At 40.8% G+C, this 13,473-nt stretch overlaps 2 protein-coding genes across 2 annotated transcripts in view; one reads left to right on the top strand and one right to left on the bottom strand.

The window, feature by feature from the left end:
* AFG3L2 (AFG3-like AAA ATPase 2) overlaps positions 1 to 8,919 on the top strand; it is a 75,474-nt gene extending 66,555 nt beyond the window's left edge. Inside the window, exon 17 of the mRNA XM_006897015.1 lies at positions 8,590 to 8,919. Within this exon, the coding sequence (XP_006897077.1) occupies positions 8,590 to 8,832 (243 nt within the window). The 3' untranslated portion in view covers positions 8,833 to 8,919. The remainder of the gene's footprint in view (positions 1 to 8,589) is intronic.
* A 2,981-nt stretch (positions 8,920 to 11,900) lies between these two features.
* LOC102875731 (tubulin beta-5 chain-like) lies at positions 11,901 to 12,962 on the bottom strand. The gene has a single exon (XM_006897031.1). It carries the CDS (start codon positions 12,795 to 12,797, stop codon positions 11,901 to 11,903), a length of 897 nt encoding a protein of 298 aa, XP_006897093.1. The 5' UTR covers positions 12,798 to 12,962.
* Between the last annotated feature and the right edge of the window lie 511 nt (positions 12,963 to 13,473).

Genomic DNA, 13,473 nt, shown 5'->3' with positions numbered 1-13,473 from the left:
TTTCACTCAGCATCATGTCCTCCAGGGTCACCCATTTTGAATAATATTGCATGAGTTCCTTGTTTTTCAATGCAGCATAGTAGTCCATTGTGTGAATATACCACAACTTCTCTACCCATTCGTTTGTTGATGGGCACTAAAAGCATCTTTTAAGGGATTAATTTAAATAAAAGCATCTTTTAAGATATTTTATGCCCTTGGCAAGTCTTCCTAGAAGCCTGCTGGGTTCTTGCCCGCATGTCTTCTTTGTGTTGGTTTTTGTTTGGGGTTTTTTGAGCAAAGGTTGACCAATCATGCTGGTTTTCTGTTAATTTTTATTTGATTGAAGATTGAAAAATAATGGTTTTCATACAATCATACATAGATATGTTGTTTTTTAACATTAATTAATTAATTCTAGTATCTAATAATTTTTTATATTGCCTTTCCCTTCACACTGCTTGTTGGGTTTTTTTGTTTTAATTTTATTTGTGTGTGTGTGTGTGTGTGTGTGTGTGTGTGTGTGTACCGTCAAATCAGATCTGACTGGTACAGGAGGAGATTGCCCCTCCTCCAGCAGAGTATCTGGTGGATTCTAACTGCATATCTCTGGGATTGCAGTGCAGCTTCTTGCCACTAGGCCACCAGTGCTCCCTTCACACTACTTAATTGTTTACTAGTTTTTATTCACCTCTCCTTCCCTTCCCATTCCTATTCCTCCAGTATTGATTCTATGTGTAAATCTTTATATTAGTGGTCTTATACGATACTTGTCCTTTTGTAACCTAATGCTGTCACTTAGCATAAGTTGTTCTAGATTTATCCATGTTGTGCAATATTTCACAAATTTTTTTAAATTGAGATTTTAATGAAAGTTTTAGAGAACTTGGATTTCCATTCATTCATTGTTGCACATTTTTCTCCCTGCCCTCCCTACCCCCCAGTTTTCTTTTCTCTTTGGGAAAAAAAATATTCTTTTATACAGTCATCCCCCCAGTCCATTTTACTATGCAGCTCTTATTCTGGACTCTTGTCATGCCAATAATACCCAATCATATATTTCTTATATATGGTTTTCTCTCTCGTCTGTTACAATGCCATATACATTATATATCCCCTCTTTTCTTAGTTTTCTCCCTTTTTTATAACAGTGGCATTATGCAGTATTTGTCCTTTTGTGACTGAGATATTTTACTCAGCATAATGTCCACCATGTTAACTCATTTTCTATAATAATGAACTATTATATAATAAAATATAATAAATAAAATAATAACTCATGAACGAGTTCATTGTTTTTCAGTGCTGCGTAATATTACGTTTTGTGATATACTACAGCTTCTCTAGCCATTCGTTTGTTGATGGGCACCTAGGTTATTTCCAACTCTTTACTATTGTGAACAAAGCAGCAATAAACATTGATGTGCATATATCTGCTTGAGTGGCAGTTCTGGTTTCTTTAGGTTTCCCAAAAGTAATGGAATTGTTGAGTCAAATGGTATTTCTATTTCCAACTTTTTGAAAAAGTGCCATATTGCCTTCCAGAGTGGTTGCACCATATTTCACAAATTCTTGATCATTTTTTAATGATCCATAATGCCCTATTGTATGAAAATGCCTAAATTTCTTTAGCTATTTATATAAACCGTTGATGTTTCTAATTATTTGCTATTGTTAACAGTGCTGCAGTAAGTATGGCAAAAAGTATGTTAGTGTATTTGAACTTACTCTTTGGGCTATATAGATATGTACCAAATAGTAAAGTTGCTAGGGAACTGGTGGCCTAGTGGGTAAGGTATTGCACTGCCAGCCAGAAGGAACAGGTTCAAATCCACCAGCTGCACCATGGAGAAAGAAGAATAGTCTCTCTTGCAATTTACAGCATCTGAAGTGTCAGCATGAGTTAGTTCTAACTCCAGGGCATGTAATAACAACTGAGTTTGCTGAGTCAAATGATATTTACACTGCCAACTTTCTAAGTTGCAACATTTTACATTCTCACCAGCAGTGTATGATAGTTCAAATCTCTCCACAACCTCATCAGTCTTTGTTGCTTGATGTCTTGGTACATGATTCAAATCTACCAGCTGCTTTGCAGGCAAAATATGGGCAGTCTCCTCCCATGTGATTTACTGCCTCTGTAAACCCACTGGAGGGTCTGCTCTAAAACGATCTGATTGAACAGTACACACAACGGCAGTAGCTAGTGATCATGAACATTCCTGCATGTGTTTGTGGCTTTCTGAACGTCATATTTGAAATGTCTGTGTCTTTTGGCCATTTTGTGTTGGTTTGTCCTTTTCTTGTAGAGGTGTTAAGAGTTTACCCTTGTCATATATCATTGCAAAATATTTTTTCCACTCAACAGGTTCTCTTTTTACTCTTGCGTAGACCTTTTGATATTCATAAGGATTTAATTAGTTTATCCTCTGTTGATTGTGCATTTTCAGTTATATCCCATACTCTGTTTAGGCACCTAAGTTTGCCCCAGTTATTTTCCTTTGGTGATCTTTATAGTGTTTAGATTTACGAGTAGGTTCTTGATCTGTCTGGAGTTAGAGTTTTTGTATGATGTGAAGTGCGGATCTTATGTCTATTTTCTCAGATACCTAGTTTCACCAGCATCATTTCTTAAAGAGGCTGTCACCCCCACTGAGGGGATTTCATCTCCTTGTCAAAAATTACTTGCTGCTGGATATGTGATCAGTCTGTTCTGTTGGCTAAGGTATCTGTTCCTGTAACAGTACCTCGTGTTGATTACTGAAGCTTTTTAGTAGATTTTGAAATCAGGAAATGGTATTGGTGGTGGTGGTGAAGTTCATCAAGTTGAGTACAACTCATAGTGTCCCCATTAACAACAGATTTGAACCCTGCCCTATCTAGAATCATCCTCATCTCATGAAGGATCTTTCTCCCTTTTGCTGGCCCTCCACCTTTCCAAGCATGATGCCCCTTTCCAAGGAATAGCATCTACTAGCAAAATATGTGAGACAAAATTTCACTTATCTTTGCTTCTGACTGCACTGTTTCCAAGACATTATCTTTTCTCTTTTGCTTATATGTGTCTTTTCCCCCTTGTTTTTTTGTCTGGGTTTTTTGTTTTGTTTTGTTTTGGTTTTGGTAGTCCATGGAGTAGTCAGTGCTTTTCTCCAATGCTACAACTCAAAGGCATCTATTTTTCTGTCATCTTTATTCTTTGTCAAGCTCTCATATGCATAGGAAGGAACTGAAAAGACTATGGCCTGAATCAGGTATTTTGGAGAGATCTCTGAAAACACATGTGCCTGATACAGTACGTCTCCTGATTTCCTGACTACTGGTACCAAGGGTGTTTGTGGATCCAGGAAAGATGAACTCATTGGCAGTTTCAACCTTTTCTCCCTGTGTCATGATGCTGCCTGTCATACATGTCCTTGCTGTTGATGGTGAGAAAGGTTAAGGGCCAGGCAGTGTTAAAGCCTCTTTTCTCTTCTTGTCACTATGTTTATCCAGGGTCTCTTTCCTTTCCTTATGAAAGTTAGTGATTTTTCTATTTCTTTGAAAAATGATTATGGAATTTTAATCAGGATGACATTGTATTTGTAGATCACTTACTCTAGGTAGGTTGTCATTTTCACAATGTTAAGTCTTCTAATTCATGAGCATGATATATACTCTTCCATTTATTAGGTCTCTTTGGGTTTCTTTTAGTGTTTTGTGGTTTTCTTTATAGGTGTTTTGTATCTTTTGTTAGATTTATTTCTAGGAATTTCATCTTTTTGGTTAGCTACTAAAAATAAGTATTCTTACTCCTAGAACAATAAGAAACATCATGATTAATGGAGAAGAGATTGAAATTATCAACAACTTCATCTTAGATGGATCCACAATTAATACCCTTAGTATCAACAGTCAGGAAATAAGGAGATGCATTGCACTGGGAAAATCTGCAGTTAGGGACCTCTCTACATTATTGAGGAATAATGATGTCAGTTTGAGGACTAAGGTGCCTCTGATTCAAGCCATGGTCTTTCTGATAACTTACTGTGCATCTGAGAGATGGACAGTGAATAAGGATGACAGAGGAATTGATGGGAGAAGAGCACTGAACATCCCATGGACTGCCAAAAGAAGAAACAAATATATCTTGGAGAGGATGCAGCAGGAGTGTTCTTTGGAGGCAAGAGTGACGAGGCTTTACCTTGGACTTAATGCTGGGAAGGGTGGAGGGTTGGCAAAGACCCTCAACCAGGTGGATTGATGCAGTTACTGCCACAGTGGGCTCTTGTGTGTCAGGAAGTGTGAGGATAGCACAGGACAGAATGGAGTTCTGATCTTTTGTTTATACGGTTGCTATGAGTCGTACTCAACTTGACAGCGCCTAACAACAACTATAAATAGCATTGTTTTTCTTCTCAGAGCTCTTTCATCACTTTTCGGCCTTTTGGCTCAGATCAAGTGTAGTACCTTCTCAGAATTCTTTATATTGCTGCAGAGGAATCCAGCAGACTTTGTATATTGATCTTGTACTCTACCACTTTGCTGATTGCTCAGTTTAGATCTGGTCCTTTTCTTGCTACATCTTTATGGAGTTTTCTATATGAAGGATTGTGTCATAAGTAAATACGGTTTTACTACCTTTTTGCCAGTTTGGATGCTTTTTATTTCCTTAATGGCTAGGACTTCCAATACAGTGTTGAGTAACAGTGGTAACGAACATTTCCATGTCAAAATTTTATTTCAGCCATAACAAATGAATAGACCCTTAAGATAAAATATTTTGGTATTAACATTTGCTTGACTTTAGTATTTATCAACTAAGCTTTTTATTTAAAAAAATTCTTGTTCATTCAATTTCCATCCTTCTCTCCAGCCTGCCTGGTATGACTAAGGTGGTGGTGGTTGGTGGTGTTATGTACCATCGAGTCGCCTGTGACTCATAGCAACCCTATGTACAACAGCCCTAAACCCTGCTCTATCCTGTGCCAACCTCAGTGTCTCAGACAAACCCACCCTGATTACCCTAGTCACTGAATCAGTCCACCTCATAGAGGGTCATCCTCTCCTGTGCTGTCCCTCCACCCTCCCAAGCATGATGTCTTTCTCCAAGGACTAGTTCCTCCTTGCAACATATCCAGAATATGTCAGACGAAGCTTCAGAACCTTTGCCTCCAAAGAGAAGCCTGGTTCTTTAGGACAAGCCTGTTCGTTTTCTTAGCAGTCCATGGTATGTCTACTTGTCTTCTTCAGTACCACAACTGAAAGGCATAAATTGTAATGATAGCTAAGGTAGTACCTACTTATATGTTGTTGTTAAATGCCACTGAGTCAGAAACAACTCATAGCCGACTCTCCATCAGGTTGTCAGAGGCAGTGAGTTGTACGGGAGGATATTGTTCATCCTTCCCCTGTGGAACAGCTGGGGGATTTGAACGACACGTCTTTGGATTGCAGTTCAGCTCCTAATCACTTGGGCCTCCAGAGCTCCCTTTCTTGTATATCCTCCCAAAATGTCCTTATGTTGTTGTTATGTGCTTTCGAGTCCTTGAAAATTCATCATCATCAGAGCTGATTCATAGCTGACCCCCCAGGGGTTTTTTAGAGGCTGTAAATTGCATACATGGTGACAAACATTGAGAAGAATGGGAATCCCAGAACACATGATTGTGCTCGTGCAAGACCTGAACTTAGACCAGGAAGCAGTTATATGAACAGAGCAAGGAAACATTGTATGGTTCAAAATCAAGAAAGGAGAGTATCAGTCCCATACCTTTTCAGTCTATATGCAGAACAGATCATTCAAGAGGCTGGACTTTATGAGGTGGAATGTGGCATCAGGATTGGAGGAAGACTCCTCATCAGCCTTCGTTATGCAGATGACACAACCTTGTTTGTGAACACTGAGGAGGACTTGAAGCATTTGCAGTAGAAGGTCAAGGACTGCAGTCTTCAGTATGGATTGAAGCTCAATATCAGGAAAACAAAGATTCTCACCGCTGGGCCAATTGGCAGTATCATGATAGATGGAGAAGAAATTGAGATTGTTAACAATTTCAGCTTGCTTGGATCCACAATCAAAATGTGAATTCCTTTGGGAAAGTCTGTTATCAGGGACCTTTCCCGAGTGCTAAGAAGCAACAGTGTTACTCTGGAGACTAAGGTGCACCTGATCCAAGCCATGGTCTTCTCAGTTACTTGCTGTGCATTGGAGAGCTGGACAATGATTAAGGATGACAGGGGAAAAAATTGTTGTGGTGGTGTGGAAGAGTCTTGAACATACCATCGACTACCAGGAGAACAAATAGGTCTTCCTGGAGAGGGTGAAACCAAGATGGTTGCTGCTTGGAGGCTAGGATTGTGAAACTCCACCTTACATACTTTGAGCATGTTGCCAGGAGGGATCAGTCCTCGAAGAAAGACTTCATGCTTGGAAGAGGGACAGTGCAGAAAAGTAAGACCCAGATGAGATACATTGATACAATAACTGTGTCACTGGGGGCAGGTGTGTCATAGACCATGAGACTGGCTTAAGATTGGGCAGGGTTCAGAGTTGTTCATAGGGTTGCTATGAGTCATAGTTGATTTGGTAGCATATAACAATAAATCTCATGCGAGGAGATTGCCTGTCTTTCTCTGGAGCAGCTGAATTTGAAATCTCTGTATTTGAACCACGTATCTGAGTTGACAGTGCAATTCCAAGAGCACTTTGGTATCAGAACTCCCTTATTTATGTATGTTCTTTGTTACCTTTGAGTTGGAACCAACTCATAGCTGACCCTCCAGCAAGTGTTCAGAGGCTGTAAATTGCACAGGAGATTGCTCATGTTTCTTTTACAGAACAGCTGGTGGATTCTATCCATGTGCCTTTGGGTTGATAGTACAGTTCTTTACTTGGCCACCAGAGCTCCCTCTTTCTTATATATTGAAACACATACCAAGATACATCCTTTTCTTTTAAAATCAAATAGAGCATATTATACACATCTTGTTTGGGTTTTTTGGGGGGGGCAATAGTTCCCCGTAGTTCCCCCCCCCCTTTAAATAGGCATCTTCAAGATACATAAACCAATGACAGCTGGCATACTGTTTGTTCCTGGTACAATTCTTTCTTACTAGTACAATTACTATACTAAAAATTGTTTGGATATACAAAAACCAACTCAAGGTGGATCATGGACCTAGGACTAAAACCAAGGACTATAAACTTCATTCAAGAAAAACTTGGAAGAACTTTAGTAGTCCTAATCCACAACATAAAGAGTCTTCCAAGTATTCTGAAAAATTTACAACCAGGAGAAGATAAAATAGATGAATTGGACCTTCTAAGAATCAAATCCCTATGTGCATCCAGAAACTTCTCTAACAGTGTAAAAAGAAAAGTCATAGACTGGGAAAAAGTGTTTAGTAATGACATGTCATGTAAGGGACTTATATCTAGAAGTTATAAAATACTTGAGCACCACAAGATAAAGGTAAATAATCCACTTGAAAAATGGGCACAGGATATGAACAGACACTTCACCAAGGAAGACATTCAGATGGCCAACAAGCACATGAAGAAATGTTTAAAATCCCTATCTCTGAGAGAGATGCAAATCAAGACAACCATGAAATACCATCTCACCCCAGTAAGACTAGCAAAATTTAACAGAACAGCAAGCAACAAATGCTGGCGAGGTTGTGGAGAGACTGGAACCCTTATTCTACTGTTGGTGGGAGTGTAAAATGGTGCAACCACTGTGGAAAGCGATGTGGCGCTTTCTCCAAAAGTTGCAAATAGAGATACCATTTGACCCAGCAGTTCCACTACTGGGAATATACCCTAAAGAGACCATAAATGGCACCCAAGTAGATATATACATACCCATGTTTATTGCGGCTTTGTTTACAATAGCAAGGAGTTGGAAACAACCCAAATGCCCATCAACAAATGAATGGGTAGAGAAGCTGTGGTATATTCGCACAATGGAATATTATGCTGCATTGAAAAACAAGGAACTAATGCAATATTATTCAAAATGGGTTACCCTGGAAGACATTATGCTGAGTGAGGTATTTCAGTCACAAAGGGACAAATGCTATATGGTGCGACTGTTGTAGAATGAGGCTGACATCGGGATGGGGGTAAGACTGAGAAAAACTGGATGAAATATGTTTAAGGCATTGAAGTCTTTGGGGGAGAGAATATTTTATATTTTAGGGCATTATGTTTATCATAAGAGTACGGAATGAGGGTTGCAGAGTGGATTATATTTGGGGTTTGGGGGATGTGTGTGGGGGATTGTGTACCAGTGAGGGAGTTTTTCTTTTACGTTTGAAGGAGAGGAGCAAAGGGGGGGGGGGACAATGAATGAATGGAATTCCAAAATCTCTGTAGATGTTCATTGAAATGAAAAATAAAGAAATTTAAAAAAATTGTTTGGTATGGGGGTGGATGGTTATGCCTATCTCTTAGTGAACATGATTCCCTCAATACTTTGCACATCTTACTTTAAATTATGTGATGTACAGGACATCTTTTTTAATGATCTTAAATATTTGAACTCGAATAGGCTATAAATAAAAACAATATATTTGAATAGACATTTGTGGGTTACTGTATTGACTAGAAATTTTGTGTTCATATTTCAGGTTGCTCGTCTATTGTTAGAAAAAGAAGTATTAGATAAGAATGATATGATTGAACTTCTGGGTCCCAGACCTTTTGTGGAAAAATCCACCTACGAGGAGTTTGTGGAAGGAACAGGCAGCTTAGATGAGGACACCTCACTTCCAGAAGGCCTGAAGGACTGGAACAAAGAGAGAGAGAAGAATAAAGAGGAGTCCACGGATGAGAAAGTGGTCAATCAGAACTCAGGGGAGGTGCCCTTCTGATTGGACTTGTTGCTGTTTCAGATTGCACGATATTTCCACTTTTGCTTTCTCGGAAGGAGAGCACTGCTAAGTTGATTTAAAGCAACTTACACACTATTTCACCCAGGTAACATAGTGAGAAGAGTAGTGTTTAACCCTCTGCTGTAGAGTCACAGCAGGGCTAGTGGTGTCTGAAAGCACTGAACAAGAGGCATGGTGGCATTTCCGTACAGCAGCCTAAACAGTTACTGAAAGTTCACTGCTGTCCTGAGTCCTTCTGGACCCACAGGAAGGCCTGGGACTCAGTGGGGGTTAAGGGTAATGAATATGTAAAATTCTGACAACATTGGAGAACTACACTTTGTTTTCATTCTCTGTTCTTCATTCCTATTGTCTATTTTCTTTTGTAGATGAAGGGGGCCCCATGGACTGTGAAATTAAACTCAAGTCTTGAAAAGAATATTTTACTATTTTAAAGAGTGAATTCTAAAGACCCATTTTTGTCTTATCGGAATGGTTTTCTTTAAAGAACTGTAACATTAACAAAACATTAACCACCTGCACACTGCATTATCTAAAGGGGCTCTAATGGCAATAGTCCACTCTCCTGGTGACCAAAAGGCGACCCTCTCCAGTAATTTGAATCTGCCATCTGCATTGAGGGAGAAAGATGGGCAGTTTCTTCCCTTGTGATTTGTAGCCTCTGAGAACCTGCTAGATGGTCAGCTATGAGTTGGCTCATAGCAGCTCAGTAGCAATTAAAAGGTTTGATGTTAGTGACTTATTTGCATAAAAATATGGTGATAATGGCTAGATTTATATATCCTGGATTACATACCCTGTAAGTAGCTCATACAATGGCTAAACCCTCAGTGACTACAGTGGGCTTGAGCATGTCAGAGATGATGAAGATGGCACAGGATAGGGCAAAGATCAGAGCTGTTGTTGATACTATGAATTGTAGTTGACTCAACAGCACCTTAAAACAGTCACCTCCTTACTGGCCAATCATGAACAGATACTCCACATTGTCTAGGGTTGGTAGATAATCATGGCCATCTGTAGGCTGTTCCTCACCATCTTCTCTGTGTCCAGAAATGGACAGTGAAGCCAAGCTGCTGAGGCCCTGTAGAGCAGTGGTTTCCCTGTGATTCTTAAGTGGTGACAATCATTACTGTTTTTCCCTATTAGAATAATAAGAGTCATCTTTTGGAAAAGTTATTTGATGCATGTAAGGTTTTAATTTTCAGGAGATCCCAGTTGTCTAGATTATCTATCCTCTGCTGATTGTGATTTTCAGCTATACGTGGTAGTCTATGCCATTCAGTACTGAGCCCTGTTGGTACCTCTTGATTCCTCCCGTGGCACTGCTGGAGAACAGGTGACTTCCAGCTTCAGAAAACTGCTGACTGGTCACCTGTGACTCTGTTCCAAAACAACGGCAATGAGAGTTCATCTATGCCATTGATTAGAACTCCTGACTTTCTCTCTGATAATCATAATTTCTAGGTTTTTGCTCAGGTTCTTGATCCATCTTGAATTAAATTTTTGTGTAGGATGTGAGGTAGGGGTTTTATTTCCGTTTTCTACAAATATATATCCAGTCTTGCCAGCATTATTTGTGAAGGAGTCTGTCTTTCCACCTAAGTATTTCATCTGTGTCAGAGATTAGCTGTCCATGGGCAGATGGATTTACTTCTGGGTTCTTAGTCTATTCCATTTGTTTCTGTTACTGTACCAGTACCAAAGTGATTTTAATTGTTATGGCTGTGTAGTAAGTTTTGAGATCAGGAAGTGTTAGGCCTCCTACTTTGTTTTTCTTCTTCAGTAGTGCTTTATCTGGGATCTCTTTCTTTATGAAGATGGTTACTTTTGCATTTCTTTGAAGAACAATGATGTGATCCAAGTAGGGATGACATTATAGATTCCTTTTGGTAATAGTACCATTTTTACAATGGTAAGTCTTCCTTATGAATGCACCATGAGCATGGTACATTTTTCCATTTATGTCAACTCATGATGATCTCATATGAGCACAGTAGATTTCTGCTCCTTTGAGTTTTCAGTGGCTGCCTTTTTAGAGGCAGCCCACCAGTGCTTCCTTCTAAGGCACCTCTGGGTGGAGGTGGGCTCCAGCCTTTCTGTTGGTAGCCACCCAGGTAGGAGGGTCTCTCACACCTGGACTACAGGTAAGCTTAGGAAATTGTTAGCCACCATTCTTAAGCCTTCTAGTTCTTAGGGAGCTGTCTGGGGAGTTGATCCACATGGGGGAAAGGCAGGCAGTCTCCTCCTTTGTGATTTACAGCCTCTGAAAACTGGCTGAAGGGTCAGCTATGAGTGGATTCCAAAGCTACAGTACCTAACAGGGCAGTCTATCCCAGGAAGAAACAAAAGGCAAGTTGTGTTGTTGTTGTTATGTACCATCAAGTCGCTTGCAACTCATGTACAACAGCCCTAAGCGCTGTCCTGTGCCAATCTCATTGTCTCCGATACTCCCCTCTCGATTACTCACTGAATCAATCACCTCATAGAGGGCCTTCCCCTCCTGCGCTGTCCCTCCACCCTACCAAGCATGATGTCCCTCTCCAAGGACCGGTCCCTCGTTATAACATGTCCAAAGTATGTTAGACAAAGCCTCAGAATCCTTTAGAATAGCTAGGCAAGTAGCTATTCTAAAAATCCAAAGGAGCTAGAAGAGACAGATGAGCAATGTTTAATGTTTTATTATTCAGGCAAAGTAGTAATACTGCACAGTTTCGGGTTTCTTCACAAAGGATTAAAAATAATCCAAATACTTTGCTAACTTCTCAAACATAGTGAACACTTAGTGGAAGGTGAGGCTTGCTCAGCACTCTGTGACTCATGACTTGGAAGTAGAGCTCCATAGCTGCTTATGGATATGCCAGTGCTTTGCTGTTGTCCTGCCCTTTCTTTACTCCACATGGCAGATAGTACAACTTTACTATGTCAGTGAAGGACCTGTGCCAACAAATTTAGACCAAGGTGTCAGTAGGGAAGCCATCTGTGGCAAGGTGCACCACATTCAAGAAATAGCATCTGTATTTGGTATTTAAAATAGGAAAGCCACTCTAGTACTGTAGCTCTTCATCATCCTCAAAACTGTCTCCATCAGTTATCCTAGCTTCTTGATACTGCTGGTACTCGGACACCAGGTCATTCATGTTGCTCTCAGCCTCAGTGAACTCCATCTCATCCATGCCCTCCCCTGTGAACCAGTGCAGAAAGGCCTTGCGCCGGAACATGGCTGAGAACTGCTCTGAAATGCGCTTGAACAGCTCCTGGATGGCCGTGCTGTTGCCAATGAAGGTGGAGGCCATCTTAAGGCCATGAGGTGGGATGTCACATACGGCCACCTTAACATTATTAGGGATCCATTCCACAAAGTAGCTGCTGTTCTTGTTCTGGATGGCCAGCATCTGCTCATCTACTTCCTTCATGGACATGGGGCCCCGGAAGACAGTGGCCACAGTGAGGTAGCGCCCATGTCTCGGGTCACAGGCAGCCATCATATTTTTGGCATCAAACATCTGCTGGGTCAGTTCTGGCATGGTGAGGGCTTGATACTGCTGACTGCCTCTGGCCATCAGAGGGGCAAAGCCTGGCACGAAGAAGTGCAGGCGAGGGAAAGGGACCATGTTCACTGCCAGCTTGCGGAGGTCTGCATTGAACTGGCTAGGGAAGCGCAGGGAAGTGGTGACCTCGCTCATGGTGGCAGATAGCAGGTGGTTCAGGTCTCCATATGTGGGAGTGGTTAGCTTCAGGGTACGGAAACAAATGTCATACAAAGCCTCATTATCGATGCAATAGGTTTCATCTGTATTTTCAACCAGCTGGTGAACAGACAGGGTGGCATTATAGGGCTCCACCACAGTATCAGAGACTTTGGGGGAAGGCATGACACTAAAGGTGTTCATGATCCTATTGGGATACTCCTCTCGGATCTTGCTAATGAGCAGAGTGCCCATGCCAGACCCTGTGCCGCCCCCTAGCGAGTGCGTGAGCTGGAACCCTTGCAGGCAGTCACAGTGCTCAGATTCTTTCCTCACTACATCAAGCACAGAATCCACCAGCTCAGCGCCTTCTGTATAGTGCCCCTTGGCCCAGTTGTTTCCTGCACCAGTTTGACCTGAAAGAAATAAAGTAAAAAAAGTCATTGTAGCATGGAATTTAAATATGGTGATTCAAGAAGGCATTATACTATTAAACATTTTTATAAACAACAATGGAAAAGCTGTACTTTGCACAACTAGACATATTTTTTACTAAACTGCAGGAGGAGAAACCAGTGTACCATTAAATGTGGTCACAAGAGGATTCAATACAACTACGTAAGTGAAACTGGCAAATTTTAAGATGTACATACTTTTTGATGTGTGAACTCGTTCTTGTAAAAAGTTTATTTTTGCACGTGGTAATATTTGAAAGAGGGCAAAAGGCATACATTAAAAGTAAGTCCCCCTTTCCACCCTCCTTTGTTCTATATCTTGGACATACAGTAACAATTTTCCATGTAATAGAACCTCACATTCACTGTTGTTATCTGCCGTCGAGTCGTTTCCGACTCATAGCGACCCTATGCACAACAGCCCTAAACCCTGCTCTATCCTGCGCCAACCGCACTGCCTCTGACACACCCATCCC

Source organism: Elephantulus edwardii, unplaced genomic scaffold (assembly GCF_000299155.1).
Source record: "Elephantulus edwardii isolate Elephantulus edwardi_28Jun2011 unplaced genomic scaffold, EleEdw1.0 scaffold00196, whole genome shotgun sequence".
Taxonomy (NCBI): Eukaryota; Metazoa; Chordata; class Mammalia; order Macroscelidea; family Macroscelididae; genus Elephantulus; species Elephantulus edwardii.
Note: the sequence above shows the minus strand (reverse complement) of the source record. Positions and strands in the feature narration are given on the sequence as shown.

Bases quoted from the DNA above. Each gene is read 5' to 3' on its own strand.
- LOC102875731 (XM_006897031.1), bottom strand. From the start codon at position 12,797: ATGGGCACTCTGCTCATTAGCAAGATCCGAGAGGAGTATCCCAATAGG.